At 43.6% G+C, this 18363-nt stretch overlaps 1 protein-coding gene across 6 annotated transcripts in view; it reads right to left on the reverse strand.

Annotated features, from left to right (window-relative positions):
- The window catches only part of cntln (centlein, centrosomal protein), a 432461-nt gene that overhangs the window by 32691 nt on the left and 381407 nt on the right, over positions 1-18363 (reverse strand). For all 6 annotated transcript variants that reach the window (XM_052019932.1, XM_052019931.1, XM_052019933.1 and 3 more), the window contains 2 exons: positions 12924-13112; positions 2796-2873 (listed from right to left, as the gene is read on the reverse strand). In XM_052019932.1, coding sequence (XP_051875892.1) covers positions 2796-2873; positions 12924-13112 — 267 coding nt within the window. The remainder of the gene's footprint in view (positions 1-2795; positions 2874-12923; positions 13113-18363) is intronic.

Here is an 18363-nt window from a genome sequence, read left to right on the forward strand (position 1 = left end):
TTTAACAATCCTCTGGCTAAAAGAAATTCCTCAGGTCTCCTCTAAATTTCCTGTGCCATACCTTAAATATATGCTCTCTGATTTTAGTTAATTCTGCTAAAGCTTCTTGCTATTTACCCTATCTATATCTCTCATAATTTTGTGCATCTCAGCCAGCTTCCTCCATTCCAAGGAAAATAGTTTATACAGTTGCTCCTCATAACTGAAATGCTCCATACCAGGCAGCATCCTGGTGAATCTCCTCTGCCCCCTCTCCAATGCAATCACCCACTTTTTATAGTGTGGCGACCAGAACAGCACACTGTACCCCAGCTATGGCCTATTCAATATTTTACAAAGTTGTACTATTACTCTAGTTGTGGGAGAGGATGTGGGAGAGAGTGAGGAGAGATGCAGAAGGCAAAGGTTTGTGATCTGACAGACAACAGATACTCCACTTCTAACTGCATTTCTATCCAGTGATTTTCTTCAACTACATAGCTTTATGGTCTCCAGTATAACATGTACTGTTATGTATACCCTGTCCAATAAAAAATGTGACTAGCTCTACCATGGCCCACTGATAATGCTGGACCACTGAATGGAATTTAGTCCTATGATGCTGTACAAAACTAACTGCACATACACAAGGATTCACAAGCACATAATTCACAACCCGTCCTGGTGCAGGGTTTTGCCCCAAAACGTCAACAGTTCCTTTCCCCCCCTGTTCAATCTGCTGGGTTCCTCCAGCAGACTGTTTGTTGCACATAATTCACAAGCCGTGCTTCTCACTATCTTACCTGACATCAAAAAAAGATATGTGCTGATAAATGAAATTAAAACCACTGGTAAATTCAGTCACCCTGACATAAGAGTGACTCTGCCCTTCAATTCTATTCTTGCCATTGTGGTTGGACGTGTTTCTGGAACTGTCTGTGAAGCCCATCCTTTTTGATGCAATCAACCCTTTGCAGACAGCAGCCATCTTGGAAACCAGCTTGCTGGTTCTTGGAATCACACACTTGCACTATGACATCCTTTACTAAAAAATATGGCATTTTGAAAGTGCTTAACTGCATATTGTGGTCTTAATTTCAATAAATAATTCTGACCTTCACTTCCATCTGGTTGCATTGGTGAAGTTATTTGCATGTTCAATTAACATAGTTTGATAATTATGGCAAAGGACTTTTGTTACATAAGAGAAAACAAAATCACAGCATATTGGTAAATCTGTGGCGTTTAAGACCAGTGATCCAGAATCCTACAAGTCCAGATACGACCTACGGAAGGCTATTGTGAGAGTGAAATGGCAATTCTGTGTGAAATTAGAGACACAGCTGGATGCACGACAGCTGTGACAGGGTTTGCATGCCATTACTTCCTATAAGGCAAAACCTAACAGTGTAAATGGCAGAGATGCTTCATTCCCTGATGAGATCAACGCCTTTTATACACACTTTGAAAGGGAGAGTAATACTACACCTTTGCGAATCCCCACAGCATCCGGTGACCCTGTGATCGCTGTACCCCTAGGGTAAACCTGGGCCTCTGTACATCCCTCTGCAAATGGATCCTCAACTTCCTCATCAGGAGGCCACAGTCAGTATGGATTGGTAATAACATCTCCTCCTTGCTGACAATCAACACAAGCGCACCTCAAGGACGTGGGCTTAGTCCACTGTTCTACCCTCATGACTGTGTGGCTTAAACACAGCTCGAATGCCATCTATAAATTCGCAGATGACACACTGTTGTTGGTAAAATCTCAGGTGGCGATGACGAGGTGTACGGGAGTGAGATAGATCAACTGGTTGAGTGGTGTCATAACAACAACCTCGCACTCAACGCTAGCAAGAGCAAGGATTTTATTGTGGACTTCAGGAAGGGGGAGTCAGAAGAACACACGCCAGTCCTCATTGAGGGGTGAGCGGTGGAAAGGGTGAGCAGCTTTAAGTTCCTGGGTGTCAACATCTCGGAGGATTTATCCTGGGCCCAACACATTGATGCAATCACGAAGAAGGCACGCCAGTGGCTCCACTTTGTTAGGAGTTTGAGGAGATTCGGTATGTCACCAAAGACTCTTGAAAATTTCTATAGATATACGGTAGAGACTGGTTGCATCACAGCCTGGCATGGAGGCTCCAATGCATGGATCGCAAGGGACTGCAGAGGGTTGTAGACTCAGCCAGCGCCATCATGGGCACAACCCTCCCCACCACTGAGGACATCTTCAAGAGGTGGTGCCTCAAGAAGGCGGCATCCATCACTAAAGACCCTCACCATCCTGGACATGCCCTCTTCTTGCTACTACCATCAGGGAGGTGGTACAGGAACCTGAAGACCCACATTCAACGTTTCAGAAACAGTTTCTTCTCCTCCGCCATCAGATTTCTGAACAATTCATGAACCCGTGAACAATACCTCATTATTCCTTTTTTGTACTATTTATTTATTTTATAATTTATAGTGATTTTATGTCTTTGCATTGTACTGCTGCTGCAAAACAACTAACTTCACATCATATAAGACAGTGATAATAAATTTGATTCTGATTCAAAAAATTCAAATTAATTTTGAAAGCAGGATTGACAAATGATTTGAGTAAAGTACTAAATAAAGTAAAAACAAAAGCAATTTTTGGGGCTTGCTGTCGGTATAAATGGTTGCTGATTAAGAATGTCTTAATTTACTGCTTTAATGTAATTGTTTTGTTGACTTAATGAATCTGTAAGTGAAGGTTACTTGGTTCCTTATGTAAAGGGAGCAAGCTAGGCTGCAAAATACCATTAACACACAAGATGTTTCAGTACCTGGCCTTCAAGTATCTTCTGTATTTGAGTCAGCCATTTCTGATCTTTCTGTAAAGCTTTTTTAGTTTCTTCTGATTCCTGCAGATGAATAAAGTACAGAGTGATGTTATATTTTTATAAAATTAGTTCTGCTTAATTGTGCAATTCATGGTTACAAGGTACCTAGCATGCAGAAACAAGATGATGGGCCGAACCAGAATATGCTGGCTCCTTCTATTCAGTTACCTCATTTCAGCCTTTCATCATCTCTTTTCTCTCACATACTCATCTGGTTTTATTTTAAAAGCTTATAAGCTATTTGTCTCAACAGTTTCCTGTTGCAGTTCCACATTCCGAAAATCACTCCAGGGTTATTTCTCCTGATTTCCCTATAGGGTTCAGTTGCGGTTATTTTGTATGTGTGGACCTCTGGTTATAGATTCTCCCATTCTCTTGGTAATTACTAAGTGGAATACAGGAAAATTTTCAGAAAAAAAGCACCACCTTTTTTTATCCTTTTTGTGAGCTATAATCTTCTTGTGATGGATTTCAAATATGACTTAATAACTCAAAAAGTTAAAATTGCCTTTCAATTAAAAAAAAATCATGGTAAGAAATGAAATGATCAAAATTGGTCCACTGTTCCAGGAGAAAATCAAATCTTTACCCACTACTACTACAGAGTTAAGGATATTATAAAATACCTCACTTCAAAAGTGCAAAAGACTCACCAAGATATTTATGCCAGTGGTGCAGTTTTATAGGAGATTAATAAAAAAAAATTGGCTTCTCTGTTCCTGGTCTCATTGTGGCACAGATGGTCAAACAGTGCTTATGCATTCATTATGTTCCATCTGGTCTTCACAGAGCAAGGGGAACTAATGCTCTACACAAGGTAACCTGATGAACATTACTTACCTCAGCACAAACATAATCAGCATTCCAATCAGGCTCTCTTGGATAAACACACAAGCATGAAGAAAACCCCGTAAGGTTGGGAGGAGGAACAGGATGAGATTAGTGATGAAGGTCTAGAGAATGTGGCTAGTGATGAACAGTCAAAGAGTAACTGGACAGATCGCCTGCAACCTGATCACCAATCATTCAAAAAGAAACAGATGCTAAGGCATTTGCTTTCATTATAACAGAAGGGAAGGCCCTTTCTTATCTTGGAAAGTAGCTTTGTGGCCAGTGTCTTCACAGTGCTCATTGATTGGGGAGATGGGGGGGGGGGGGGGGGGGGGCGGCTCTATTGTGTACCACTGCATGAGGGTGCAGAAGGTTAACAATACTCATAGGAAATGTAAGCTTTCATATTACTGACCCTGATCTTGGCCTCTGTCTTTGTTTTTGATGGACACCGAAGTTTCATCAGAAATGATTGGGCATAGCTTGCATGTTAATAACTCAGTGTAATCATGTTAAACCTTCCTCAAACCTTTTGCGTAGCACCTTAAGAATGGAACAATGTGTTCAGAGAAATCAAACCCTAATAATCAATGGATTTATCTCAAAACAGTTCCATCAGTAAGGCTTTCTCCTTAGAGAATAGTCTGGCACACAAGTGTCAGTGACAGCACTACCTCCATGCTACTGCATTCATTGAGAATTCACCTTGATATGAAGCTTTTCCATAGTCTTTCCTGAGGCAGAAAAGTTCAGTGGCTAGGTTTTAGGCTGCAATTCTGATAGTGGAAGAGAGCAAGAGCAATATTTTCAATACCTTAAAACTTTGCCTCTCAAATTAACTTATTCCATGCATCAAGATTAAGAGTCTAAAATTTTAAATGATCAGCTTTTGTCCATGAAGCTTCAGCATGACATCTAATCTATTAGAGAATTGATAGTAATGTTATATCACATCTTTTTGGCTGCTACTTATGGAACTGAGCCTGGAAGCATACCTATTGAGCCAGTTGACTAAATGCCTGTAAGATTTATAGTTGATCGAATTTTGTCAGCATGTTTAAACTAAGGAGTTGCTCATCATGAGGAGAATGACCCTGTCTGGGCAGTGATATTGAAAACTGCAGGTGTGATGTACTCAGGCTGAGAGGAATGTAGCCTGCCATTTTGAGCTGTCATTGGAGAGTGAACCATTGTGGATTGACATAATATTGAGGCGGGTAATCTTTTCCATAGATTCTAGTTTTGTCTGGATTTATCACTGGATTGCTGGGACCATGATTTTGTGTCCAAATTGTGTTCAAGCATTGAGCATTTTTGCAATTTTATGAATATCTTTCAGTAGCATGTCATTCTGTTGGTACATCTGATGTACTGCAGATTCATTGAGATGTAGCCAAATGAATGAAAAAGGTCAGTTGTATAGTCTGTGGGGAATCAATCCAGTATGGCAGCTGACAATGAGTGGACTGCAAATCATTGTACTGTGAACAACACAAGAAGCGGTGCTCCATTAGATGCTCAAAGCACATCCAGATTGGGCCTCCCCCCTGCACTGCCTCCCATTTTCATGTCACTGTGGATGACCTCCATTCCTCTTTCATCTGTGGTTCTTGCTGCTCCTCCTCTTGTGGGATCCTCTCAGGCAAGAGTTCTGTCTGCCTGTGTGCCAAGATACACATTATGGAGCAGATGACAACACAGTGGGAGACACCTGGTAGGGACTGGAGACCGCCCAGAGCACAGTGGACAGTAAATTCTAATTTTGTGGAAGCTAGTAGAGTCTCAACTAAGCTCCTTGTGCTACCATGGCTCTCATTATAGCAGCTCTCAGCTTTGGTGGCTGAAGAGCACACAGGAAAAGAGAGATAGAGAAAGAGGGGAGCAAGAAAAGAGGGGATAGCCCTCATCCTGTGACCCCTGAAAGATGAGGACAAAGGATGAGATAAGATCTTTATTCGTCACATGTACATCGAAACACACAGTGAAATACATCTTTTGTGTAGTGTTCTGGGGGCAGCCCGCAAGTTTCGCCATGCTTCTGGTGCCAACATAGCATGCCCACAACTTCCTAACCCGTACGTCTTTGGAATGTGGGAGGAGGAAACCGAAGCATCTGGAGGAAACCCACGCAGACACTGGGAGAATGTACAAGCTCCTTACAGACAGTGGCTGGAATTGAACCCAGGTCGCTGGCGCTATAATAGTGTTACGCTAACCGCTACATTGTAGATGCTGGATGGAACAGAAAAACAGAACACATCGGTGTGAGGCAAAGGTGTATGTCGACATTTCAGGTTGAAATCCTGCATCAGGATTGGGAGGGAACAGGAAAGATTGCCAGTATATGGCAGCATGAGGAAGGAATGGGGCAGAGGTGATGCTTGGAACCAGATTGGGGTGGGGGGGGCGCAGGGGGAAGAAGAGAAACTAAGTGGGGAAGAGGGAGGATATGGGACACGGTAGTGAACAAAGGGAGAAGAAATCTAGGTGGACAAGTGGGTGTGTGTGGAGGGAGAACATCTGGGGTATGAATTATCTGAAATTGGAAATGTAATGTTCATATCACTGGGTGTTTGCTATCCCAGTGGAATCTGAGATGTTGTTCTTCCAATTTGCGCTTGACCTTTCCGTACCAATGGAGAAGGTCGAGGACAGCAAAGTCGGTGTGGGAGAGGTAAGGAGAGTTAAAATGATATGCAACAGTAGCTCAAGATGGCCTTTGTGGACAGGGTACAGGCACTCTGCAAAATGGTTTTGTCAATGCAGAGGAGGCCACATCAAATGCAATAATCAGGTTGGAAGAGGTGCAGGTGAATCTCTGCCGCAGTTGGAAGGGGTGGTTATGTTCCTGGACAGTGGAAAGGGAAGAGGTGAAGTGACAGATGTTACAATTCCTTTGGTTGCAGGGGAACGTACCAGCGGATGGGGAGGGATAGTGAGAATGGATGAATGGACCAGGGAGTGATGGAGAGAGAGGTCCCCATGGAAAGCAGAAAGGGAGGGGAGAGCGGGAGATGTGAATGGTGGTGAGATCAAGTTGGAGCTGGTGGAAATGGCGAAGGATGATATGTTCGATAAGGAGGTGGGTGGAGTAAGGACCAAGGAATTGTCTGGACTTCGGGGCGTGGTGGGTGTGTTGTCCGAACAGACATATGGGAACTGGAGGAAATGCGTGTGAGGGCTCTATTAACTATGGAAGAGAGGAAGCTATATTTCATGAAGAAATTTCAGAAACTTGAAAGCAGAAGGCCTCATCTTGAAAACAAATGTGGGAGAAACTGAGAAATTGAGTAAAAGTGACAGCATTCCTACAGGAGATAGGTTTGGAGGAGATGCAGTGTATATGGATTGAGAGCAGTAGATGTAGTGTATATGGATTTCAGTAAGGCATTTGATAAGGTACCCCATGCAAGGCTTATGGAGAAGGTGAGGAGACATGGGATCCAAGGGGACATTACAGAGTGGATCCAGAACTGGCTGGCCCACAGAAGGCGAAGAGTGGTTGTTGAAGGGTCGTATTCTGAATGGAGGTCGGTGACCAGTGGTGTATCTCAGGGATCTGTACTGGGACCCTTACTCTTCGTGATTTTTATAAATGACCTGGATGAGGAAGTGGAGGGGTGGGTTAGTAAGTTTGCGGATGACACGAAGGTTGGGGGTGTTGTGGATAGTTTGGAGGGCTGTCAGAGGTTACAGAGGGACATAGATAGGATGCAGAGTTGGGCTGAGAAGTGGCAGATGCAGTTCAACTCAGATAAGTGTGAAGTGGTTCATTTTGGTAGGTCAAATATGTTGGTGGAATATGGTATTAATGGTAGGACTCTTGGCAGTGTGGAGGATCAGAGGGATCTTGGGGTCCGAGTCCATAGGACACTCAAAGTGGCTGTGCAGGTTGACTCTGTGGTTAAGAAGGCATATGGTGCATTGTCCTTCATCAATTGGGGAATTGAATTTAGGAGCCGAGAGGTATTGTTGCAGCTATATAGGTCCCTGTTTAACCCCACTTGGAGTATTGTGCTCAGTTCTGGTCGCCTCACTAGAGGAAAGATGTGGAAGCCATAGAGAGGGTGCAAGGATGCTGCCTGGAATGCGGAGCATGCCTTATGAAAGCAGGTTGAGGGAACTTGGCCTTTTCTCCTTGGAGGATGAGGGGGGACCTGATTGAGGTGTATAAGATGATGAGAGGTATTGATAGGGTAGATAGTCAGAGGCTTTTCCCCAGGGCTGAATTGGTGGCCACAAGAGGACATAGGTTTAAGGTGCTGGGGAGTAGATATAGAGGAGATGTCAGGGGTAAGTTTTTTACTCAGAGAGTGGTGAGTGCATCGAATGGGCTGCCGGAAACGGTGGTGGAGGCGGATACAATAGGGTCTTTCAAGAGACTGTTAGATAGGTATATGGAGCTGAGTAAAATAGAGGGCTATGGGTAAGCCTAGTAATTTCTAGGGTAGGGACATGTTCGGCACAGCTTTGTGGGCTGAAGGGCCTGAATTGTGCTGTAGTTTTTCTATGTTTTCTAGATATAGTCAAGGTAGCTGTGGGAGTCAGTGGGTTTATAGAAGATGCCAGTGGCAAGTCTGTTTCCTAAGATGAAGACAGAGAGATCCAGAAAAGGAATAGAAGTGTCAGTGATGGTCCAGGTGAATTTGAGGGCAGGGTGGAAGTTCTTGGCAAAGGTAATGAAATTGATGAGTTCTGCACAAGTGCAGGCAGTAGCATTGATGCAGTCATTGATGTAGCAGAGAAAGAATTGTGTGTGGGGGGTTGGGGGTTAGTGGGTTGCCAGAATAGCCTTAGAATAAGGATTGCTCTATGTAGCCAACAAAATCACAGGAGTGTCTAGGGCCCATGTGATCCCTGAATGATGTTTGAAACGTGACTGCCTTTGGAATGAAGGCAAGTTGCAGTAAGCATGAGGAAGCTCCTGTCACAGTCAAACATGACCTGAAAATTCAGGAAGTGGAAGCACTTGTAATTTATGAAAAGCTCTGTGTTCCTAAAAGGACCCAAGGCACCATATGTGTCCAGTTTGAGTTCTCAAACATGGGAAGCCGCCAGTGTTGGAAAATCCACTTTGAAGAAAAAGTAGAGGAATTCAATTTGTGGCGAGTCACCGTCTAGTCGGGCGAACCGGCTCGGCAGTCGGGTCACGCGGCGTCGGAGCGACGAGGCCCAAGATGGCGGCGGGCCTCGTCTTTCCGAGCGACAGGGAGAACCCGCGCGCGGGAAAGTCCTGATGACGTAGGACTTACGTCATTGCCGGTTGTTTTGGGCGGGAACATTCCCCCTTAAAGGGCCCGCGCAAGGCGGGAAAATAAATCAGTTCTGTTTGGCAATCCTCCGAGTAGAGTCTTGTTTTATTCCGCGGTAGCAACCGCTACATTGGTGACCCCGACAGTCCAAACGGCTTTTGGACCCGCGAAATGGACGACAGCGCAGCAGCCAACGCAGTGGCCCTCAAGCTGCCCACCTTTTGGACACTTCGGCCCAGTGTCTGGTTTGACCAGGCCGAAGCGCAATTCCACCTTCGGCAGATCACCTCCGACTCCACGAAGTACTACCATGTGGTTAGCTCTCTGGACCAGGAGACAGCCGCCCAGGTTGGAGACTTCATCCAGTCGCCTCCGGAGGAAGATAAGTACCCGGCTTTCGAAGACCTCCGCACTTCGTCAGCTGAGCTTGTATACGGGGCGCCACTAGTTGTCCCCGGGGATTTCATACCTGCCCTTCGGGACCAAGGGGAACAACCCCCAGCAGTCCTACAAAGACTGTGCGAGAAGCTTGGCGCCTTGGCCCAGATTCCCACCTCATGGCACGGTCAAGCCCCATCCTGCTAGCCCAAGGAACTACGGGACTGTAAGTTTGTTTTCGTTCGCAGGGGCACACCTCGGGCGCCATTGCAACGACCATATGAGGGACCGTTCCGAGTCATACGGAATAACGGATCCACTTTTATTTTGGACATTGGAGGCAGGGAACAGGTTTTCACGGCGGACCGCCTCAACTGGCCCATTTGGATCTGCAACAGCCTGTCGAGGTTGCCACGCCGCAACGCAGAGGCCGCCCCCCTAAGCGGCAGCTGGCACAGCCCACGGACCTTGGGGACTGTCTCGCCGGTTCTGGGGGGGGTTGTGTGGCGACTCACCGTCTAGTCAGGCGAACCGGCTCGGCAGTTGGGTCGCGCGGCGTCGGAGCGACGAGGCCCAAGATGGCGGCGGGCCTCGTCTTTCCGAGCGACGGGGAGAACCCGCGTGCGGGAAAGTCCTGATGACGTAGGACTTACGTCATTGCCAGTTGTTTTGGGTGGGAACATTCTCCCTTAAAGGGCCCGCGCAAGGCGGGAAAATAAACCAGTTCTGTTTGGCAATCCTCCAAGTAGAGTCTTGTTTTATTCCGCGGTAGCAACCGCTACAAATTCTAACTTGTATGCAGAACATCACAGCACAGGTACAGGTCCTTCAGCCCACAATGTCTACGCCGACCAAGATGCCAATCAATCTAATCCCATCTGCCTGTACATGATCCATATCCCTCTATTCCCTGTTGATCAAGTGGCTGTCTAAATGCCTCTTAAATGTTGCTATCATATCTGCTTCTACCATCTCCCCTGGCAGCATGTTCAAGGCACCCACTACGTTCTGTGTAAAAAAAATTGCCTCAAATATCTCCTTTAAACTATCCCCCTCTCATCTTAAACCTAAGACCTGTGGTATCTGACATTTCCACTCTGGGAAAAAACTCTATCTACCCTATGTATGCCTCACATAATTTTATATACTTTTATCAAGTCGATCCCTCAGCCTCTGATGCTCCAGAAAAAACAACACTAGTTTGTCCGACCTCTCCTTACTGCTAATACACTTCAATCCAGGCAACATCCTGGTGAACTTCTATTGCACCCTCTCTAAAGCCTCCACATCCTTCCTATAATGTGGTGACCAGAACTGCACATAATACTTCAAATTGGCCTAACTAAAGTTTTATACAGCTGCAACATGATTTGCTAACTTCTATACTCAATACTTCGACCGATAAATGTAAGCATGTTTTATGGCTTCTTTACCACCCTTTCAGGGATGCCACTTTCAGGGATGTATGGAGTTGCACCCCAAAATCCCTCTGTACATCAATGCTCCTAAGGGTCCTGCCATTTACTGTATACTTGGATTTGACCTCCGCAAAATGCACCACTTCACACTTGTCCAGATTAAACTCCATTTGTCATTTCTCTACCCAAATTTCCAACTGATCTATATCCTGTTGTATCCTTTGACAACCTTTCTCACTATCCACAACTCCACCAATTTTTGTCTGAAAACTTACTAATCAGCCCACCTACATTTTCATCCAAACCATTTATATATATTACAAACAACAGAGGTCCCAGAACTGATCCTTCAGGAACACTGGTCACAGACCTCCAGTCAGAAAAACACCCCTCCACCACTACCCTCTGCCTTCTACGTTCAATCCAATTTTGAATCCAACTTACCAAGGATCCCATGTGACTTAACCTTCTGGATCAGCCTACCATAAGGGACCTTGTCAAATGCTTTACCAAAGTCCACATAGACAACATTCACTAAGTTTGTCACCTGCTCAAAAAACTCAATCAAATTGGTGAGACAGGATCTACCCTGCACAAAGCTGTGATGACTATCCTTAATAAGTTCATTCTTTCCAAATTCGAGTAAATCCTGTCCCTGAGAATCTCCTCAAATAACTTCCTTACCACTTATTGTAAGGATTTCCTTACTACTGATTTCAGTGGTAGAGAAGTGGTAGGTGTCTCCTGGGGCATCAGTGATTTCAACAATGCTGTGGTGAATAGCAAACCAATGGTCATGGCATAGATCAGTGGCAGCTGCCTGGAAAAATCCTTGGGCTCAGAAGCTGAGTTCAGCAGTGAACTTGACCTGGACTGGCAGAGCAGGTTAGCTGCAGGTGTGGACAGAAGGTTGTGGATTTCTGTGACGAGCATCTTGGTGAGTCAGCCCGCAAAGACATTGCTCCTTGGAAAGGTTGAAATAGGCAAATGGTTTCCTGTAGACTACGGGAGATAATGTCTGTGGTACAGAGCCCTTCTGTGCTTCCTCTCCATTGTCTCTAATATCTATGGTGCAGTTCCAAGTCTTTGACCAAAACCATTGGAAGCACTACCGCAATGCCCATTGTAAGGGGTTTCCAAGTTTTTAACTGGAAGTGGTACTCAGTGGAAGTCTCCATGGTGACTAGAAACAGACTTCACAATAAGTAGGCAGTTTCTTGAGGTGCTGTGGCAGACTGCAAAAGTGGCAGGTGAGAGTCTCAGTGGTCCTTTACATTGTGAAGCTGCTGAGGATGAGTCCTTCACATAACCTTTGGCTTTGTCTTGGACAATTCAGCTCAAAGTTCTGCACTGGCAGCAGAGCACAGTTCCTATCAGAATAAAAGCTATTATATTTGTTCCAGATTCTTTATTCCATAATTTCTCAAGTGTTGCCTTCAATTAAGGAGCTGATTTGGTTAATAACTGCAATGAAAAGTAGTTAGTTTGTGAGTGGCCTGTGACTGGCATGTTTGTCTCTGAACTTTAGCAGATAATGTTGATATGTGGCATCACACAAGGAATGCTGCAGGACTGGAATAAAGCCCAACCATGTGACTGAAAATCACTCATCACTCCAGGAAGCACTCTGCTGAAAATTTTGCAGGGATGTGAAACAACCCAAAAATGGCTGTTATCAAATTTCACTCCAGGAAAATTCAATCATGCAAAGCTAAAAAAAACTTAAGAATTATGCAATCGATTTTTTACATCATACATTCTTTTGAAAAATAACAAAATTAAAGCTGTTCGTGGTAACGTAATTGAAGACAGTATTTGCATGCCCATGGAATAAAGACAGTCATCTGGAATAAATATGGCAGCTTTTATTCTGGTAAGACTTATGGTCTGCTACTGATGCAGAACTCCAAGCTGAACTGTCCACAACAAAACCAAAGGTTGTGTGAAGGGCTAATTCCTCAAATGCCCTGGACGGAACCACCCTAACAGAATATGCTAATCTGTCAATATTTTTGGGAGTTGATATGAAACATTTGTAGGATTGCAGGTATCGTAAACAGAAGGTTAAAATCAGATTGTATGATGTAATTAAATAATAAAATGGTACCTCTTAAATTACAATTTACCCCCTTATTTAGTTCTTTACTTGTGATTTCAAGAATAAAAACAAGAGCTGCACAAATATTTCTTACCTCGTCATCCTCAAGATCCAATAAGTCTTCCAGGTCGCTTTGTGAAATATTAAGGATAGATGCTGCCACAGATTGGGCTTTGCTGAAGGACTCCTTTGAAAGACCTTCATGGCATAATCGTTTCATCTTTGCTCGTTTCAAGTGGGCTCTCCTACTTTGAACTTCTCTGCATAGCTCACTGGCCAGGGCCTGTCATGGTGAAAAATCCAAATCTGAATGACTTGCAGATCAGCAATAACTTGCATGTATACACAGCCTTCAGTAAATTAAACCAAATGGAGTACTAGCCTTTCCTGCAAGGAGGTTGGACTTGAAGAATTAGTAACTCACTACAAATGCATAATGGTGACACCATATCAAAACTATGAAAGGAAAGACATGTCCTGGAGATAGATTAACCAAGATGATTCCTGGAATTAAGGGTTGACATTTGAGGAGAGATTGAGAAAGCTGAATCAAAAGTCTCCTTAACTTAGTGATGATTTCACTGAGAACAGAAAATTGTGGTGAATGACTTGGTGATGAGAAGCTTGTGCCTCAGGTTGGAAAATCTAGAACTAGGGGCACAGTCTCAGGATGCCAGCAATTTATGATTGAGATCAGGAGAAATGTTTTCACTGTGAATTTTGTGAATCTAGAATCCTCTGCTCCATGGTATGTGAATGCTTGGTCAGTAAGTACATTCAAGTCTAAGATCAATAGCTTTTTAAACATTAGGGGAACGAAGGAATTGGGGGATTAAGAAGGTAAGTGCCTTATGGCAGAGGACTTCATGGTAGCAAATCATAGATGACAAAGATAATGATGTTGCCACAAATCTCTTCTGTGGCTACTCATTTAACTTTGTAACTTAAATCCTGATGCACGAAATTTATCTCCCATGGACATGGGAAGTCTGTAACCACGATGATTGACACTGCAGCTCTGGAGCTTCTTTCTTGCTCAGGCTCAAGAGGTTTTTTTTATTAATCTTACTTGTAACTGATTCTTCTTGATCTTGTCAAGTTCCGGCATTGAGTCAAGATATGCACTACTTTCACAGGATTTTTTGAGGAGGTTGCCAGCAATGGGGATTGCACTCCAGGTTGCCTTTGAATTGCATAGTTTAACAACCCTTCTTTCTTCTGTGCTGCATCAGCTCCCCATATATGACTGGTTTGGGAGATTATGTTCAATTCATCTACACTGTATTTATAGTAGTACTTTCTCGACGTTGGTGGTGTTTGCAGGCTCAAGAATCTCAATACTTGTGATTTTGTCATTAAATTGAGTGGAAGGAGTGCACAAGGAATTATTTGTCCATTAGGCATCCCTATTTCAGAACAATAAAGGAGTGTTGGGATTCCTACATCTCATTCTCTGTCTTTAGTTTGATGGAGAAATAAATATTACATTCAGGACTTTTGTTGGAGCTGGCCAAAGGCCTGTTTGGGTTTGCTGTTCCTGTAGGCAATTTCTTGTCCAAGGGACAACCATTGGAGATGTGCTAGCAAAATATTTCAACTGGTCCATGTTTTCCAACTGTGTGCCATGAATAGAGATGATAGAGATGGCTCACACAGTGGCAATGGAATAAGGGACAAGTTGAATCAAGATTCCTGACTCCTTGAGATTGATGGTGAGACTGCTTTAGAAAATCAGTAAACAATGACCTAAAGGTCAAATATCTGCTGCCATCAGGGTGCAGTCATCTATGGAGAGTAGCTGGATGAGAAATTTCTCCAGCATTGTGGTTTAGCTCTCAGCGTTTGAAGATCAAAGAGCAAGCCGTTGAGTCTGTAACAGTTGTATATCTCCTCAGGCAAGTCCCTTGAGACATCACCGAGAATGCAGACAAAGAACTGGTTGAACAGCACTAGGGCAAGTAGAGAACCTTGCTTCACTTCATTTAAAATTTCAAGCATGCCAGAAGAGTTACCTTTGGAGAGCATTTGTCCAGTCATGCGATCATAGAACACATGGATGATTTGTATCAACTTTCTTGGGCAGCCAAATTCATGCAGAATAAACAGACTTTCACTGTTGTTGATATCAACAAAGACTGCATACAGTTCCTTACTCCACGTTAAACATTTTTCCTGCACGTACAACAAAAATTATGTTGTAGTGCTCTGATCTGATTTATAACCAGACAGCGCTTCAGGCAGATTCTCTTCAGATGTGTTTGCAATAAGTCTGTTCACTTGAATGCAATGAATTCTTGAATGCAAGCTAATATTTTCTCTACTACAGAGGAGAAATATGCCCTTGCAGTCAGATTTGTTGTCTTTAGTTTTGAACAGTGATACAGTAATGACATTCCTGAAGTTTTGCAGCATTTTTTCTTTCAGCCAGATACTACTCAAGAAGCTATAAGTCACCTTGATGGTGTTTGGACCTGCTGCTTTGTATATTTCTGCTGGGATTACATTCTTGCCAGAATTCCATTGTTTAATGGCTTTTGACCTCAAACTAGCAAAGGTCTGAAGAGGTCAGCTATAGTGGGATTTTGGGCTGTGGTTCAATGGCACTTGGTTGATTGAGGATGGTCTGATGAGTAGACTATTGATGTCTTCTGCCATCTCGGCATAATTTCCCCCAACTCGGCATAATTGTTATCTTTTCTCAGGGTTGTGACATTTTCTGGAGGATCTGTGTCTTATTTGGAAAGTGTGTAAACTACTTTCAGTCAAAGAATACTTTTATGCTATTCACATCAGGGCGCATTTAACTTTTGCATGAGGATTAGCCATGATATTGAATGGCAGTGCAGAGTCAAAGGGACGTAGGGCTCAAAACATGAGAAACAGGAGTAGGTTATTTCTCCACCTTGCACCTGCTTTGTCATTCATTAAGATCATGGCTGATTTTTATTTTGTTATCAATTTCCTGCTCATGGCTCTTGATTCCACTAATATCTATTTATCTGTCTTTAATATAGGAATATAAGAAATAGAAACAGGAATAAGCCATTTGGCCCCTTGAATCTGATCCACTATTCAAAAAGATCATGGCTGATACTTTACTTCAGTGCCACTTTCCTGCACTAATCCATACTCCTCGAGTTTCGTAATATCTAAAAATCTATCAGTCTCTTTATTCAAAATAATCAATGCTCTGCCTCCATAGCCGTCCTGGATAAATAATTCCAAAGATTCATTATTGCTTTGGTGCAAATATTTCTGTTGTGAATGGTCAATGTCTTATTTTGAGACTATGGCCCCTGGTTCTAGACAGCCCAGCCAGGGAAACATCATCCCTTCATCTAACATGACAATCCCCAGAAGAATTTTGTACATTTCAATGAGATCACCTCTTATTCTTCTAAATTCATGAGAGTATAGGCATGATCTTCTTAACTTCTCCTCATATGACAAAATCACAGGAATCAATCTGGTGAACCTTTGCTGAACTCCCTCAAGTACATCGCTGCTTAGGTAGGGAGATGTGATCCATGCACAATTTTAGATATAGTCTCACAAGGGTCCTATAAAATTGGATCAAGAGGACTCTACTCTTCCACTCAAATTCTCTTGCATTAAAGGCCAACATACAGTTTTCTTCCTAACTTCTTGTTGTATCTACATGTAAACTTTAAGTCATTCATGTACAAGGAGATCCAGGTCCCTCTGAATACCAATACCTTTCAAACTCTCATACTTTAAAAATAGTCTACATTTCTATTTTTTGCACCAAAGTGAATGATCTCATATTTTTCACATTATCTACCATCTACTATGTTATCACACATTCACTTAGCCAGTCTAAATTCCCTCAAAACCCTTCTGCATCCTTGTCACAGTCTACACTTTCTTTCATCAGCAAATTTAGATATCATTAATACAGATTGTGAACAGCTGGGATCCCAGCGCTGATCCTTGGCAACCCACGATAGTCATGGCTTCCCAACCCAAAATGACATGTTGGTGGAGCAAAAAACAAACTGCTAGAGAAAATCAGTTGGTCAAGCATCATCTGTGAAGTCAAAGGGATAGTTTATATTTTAGGTCGTGGTCCTGCATCAGGACTGAGTGTGTGGAGAAAGGTAACCAGTATAAAGAGGTGTGAGGGAGGGGTGAGACAGGGGCTGATAGGTGGAACTAGGTGAGGTGGGGGGGAGTGGTGATGCGCAGGTGGAGCTGTGGGGGGAGGGAATGGTAAGAGACAGAGGCCGGTGGGTGGTAGATGGAGTGGAATAAATTACCAGATAAGAAAAAAAGCAATGAGTGTATGGAGCCAGGTGGAGGTAGGGGAGCAGGAAGGTGGGACAGAAGCTGGAAAGTGTAACCAGATCAGGGAGGGATGATGGGCAAATGGAACCAAATAGGGGAAGGGATAGGGAGGGTAGGTTAGGGAAGAAAAAAACCCAGGTGGATAGGTGTGTAGGTGATGGAAATTGGAAAGGTAAACAAAGGGAGAGAGCATCTAGGTCGACTGGTAGGAGTGGGAAAGGAACACAAGCGGAATAAATTACCTGAAATTGGAAAATTCAATGTTCATACTGTTACGAGCCAGGTTGCTATTTGGTGAATGTCCCTTTAAGGCACCTGGACAGTAGAGTAGTAGTGTGTGCATGGTGTCATCAAGACAGCAAGATAACAACGTGCTGACAGTTTTGTTCAGTGAATCGAAGGGAGTTGAAGGAAGAGAGAGAGAGACAGAGACAGAGACAGCAAGAGAGAGAGAGAGAGAGAGAGAGAGAGAGAGAGAGAGAGAGAGAGAGAGAGAGAGAGACTGCTGGTCTCTGTAACAATGGATGAAGAACAATAGCTGTGTCTGTCACTACAATCCATGTACGGATTTTTGGAGAAATCAAGTGGAGTCCACTTTGTCATTAACATGTAGTGGGAAACAGGTATTTCTGTGGACGGCCACGTATCGAATGCCTTCAGGGTGGCAGATACTTCGGAACAAAGCAATGGAGATCATCGGAGATTTAAGTGTTGTCTGGGTTCCATCGTGGAACATGTGGATTTCGTAATTTCTCTCTACATTTTCTCTACGTTTTGTCTTCAGTCAATGGTGGTTTTGCAAAAGCCTTTGCTCACGTTTCACCTGATGACTTACTGAACTTTGAGAACTAATCCTAGACTTGGAGTTTGGGAGTTTGTCACACACACATTTTGAGCTTATTAGATTTGGGGTAAATGTTTAACATCTAACATTCTTGCTTTTCTTATTGTCATAAGTAGTTAATAAAATAGTTTCTAACACTTATACGTGACCTGGTGTGTTTCTATTGTTGCTGGCACGTAACGATACCAGCACTGTAGGCTACCTTGGGGAATATGAAGTGCTATTCTTCTACTTTACATTTAGCCTCCCTGTGGCAGTGGAGAAGGCCAAGGATAGATAGGAAGGTGTGGGAATGGGAACGGGGGGAGGGGTGGGGGGTGAAGTGACATGCAACCGGAAGCCCAAAATGGCTGTTGCGGACAGAGCATAGGTGCTCAGCTGATAG

Source organism: Pristis pectinata, chromosome 7, assembly GCF_009764475.1.
Source record: "Pristis pectinata isolate sPriPec2 chromosome 7, sPriPec2.1.pri, whole genome shotgun sequence".
Classification (NCBI taxonomy): domain Eukaryota; kingdom Metazoa; phylum Chordata; class Chondrichthyes; order Rhinopristiformes; family Pristidae; genus Pristis; species Pristis pectinata.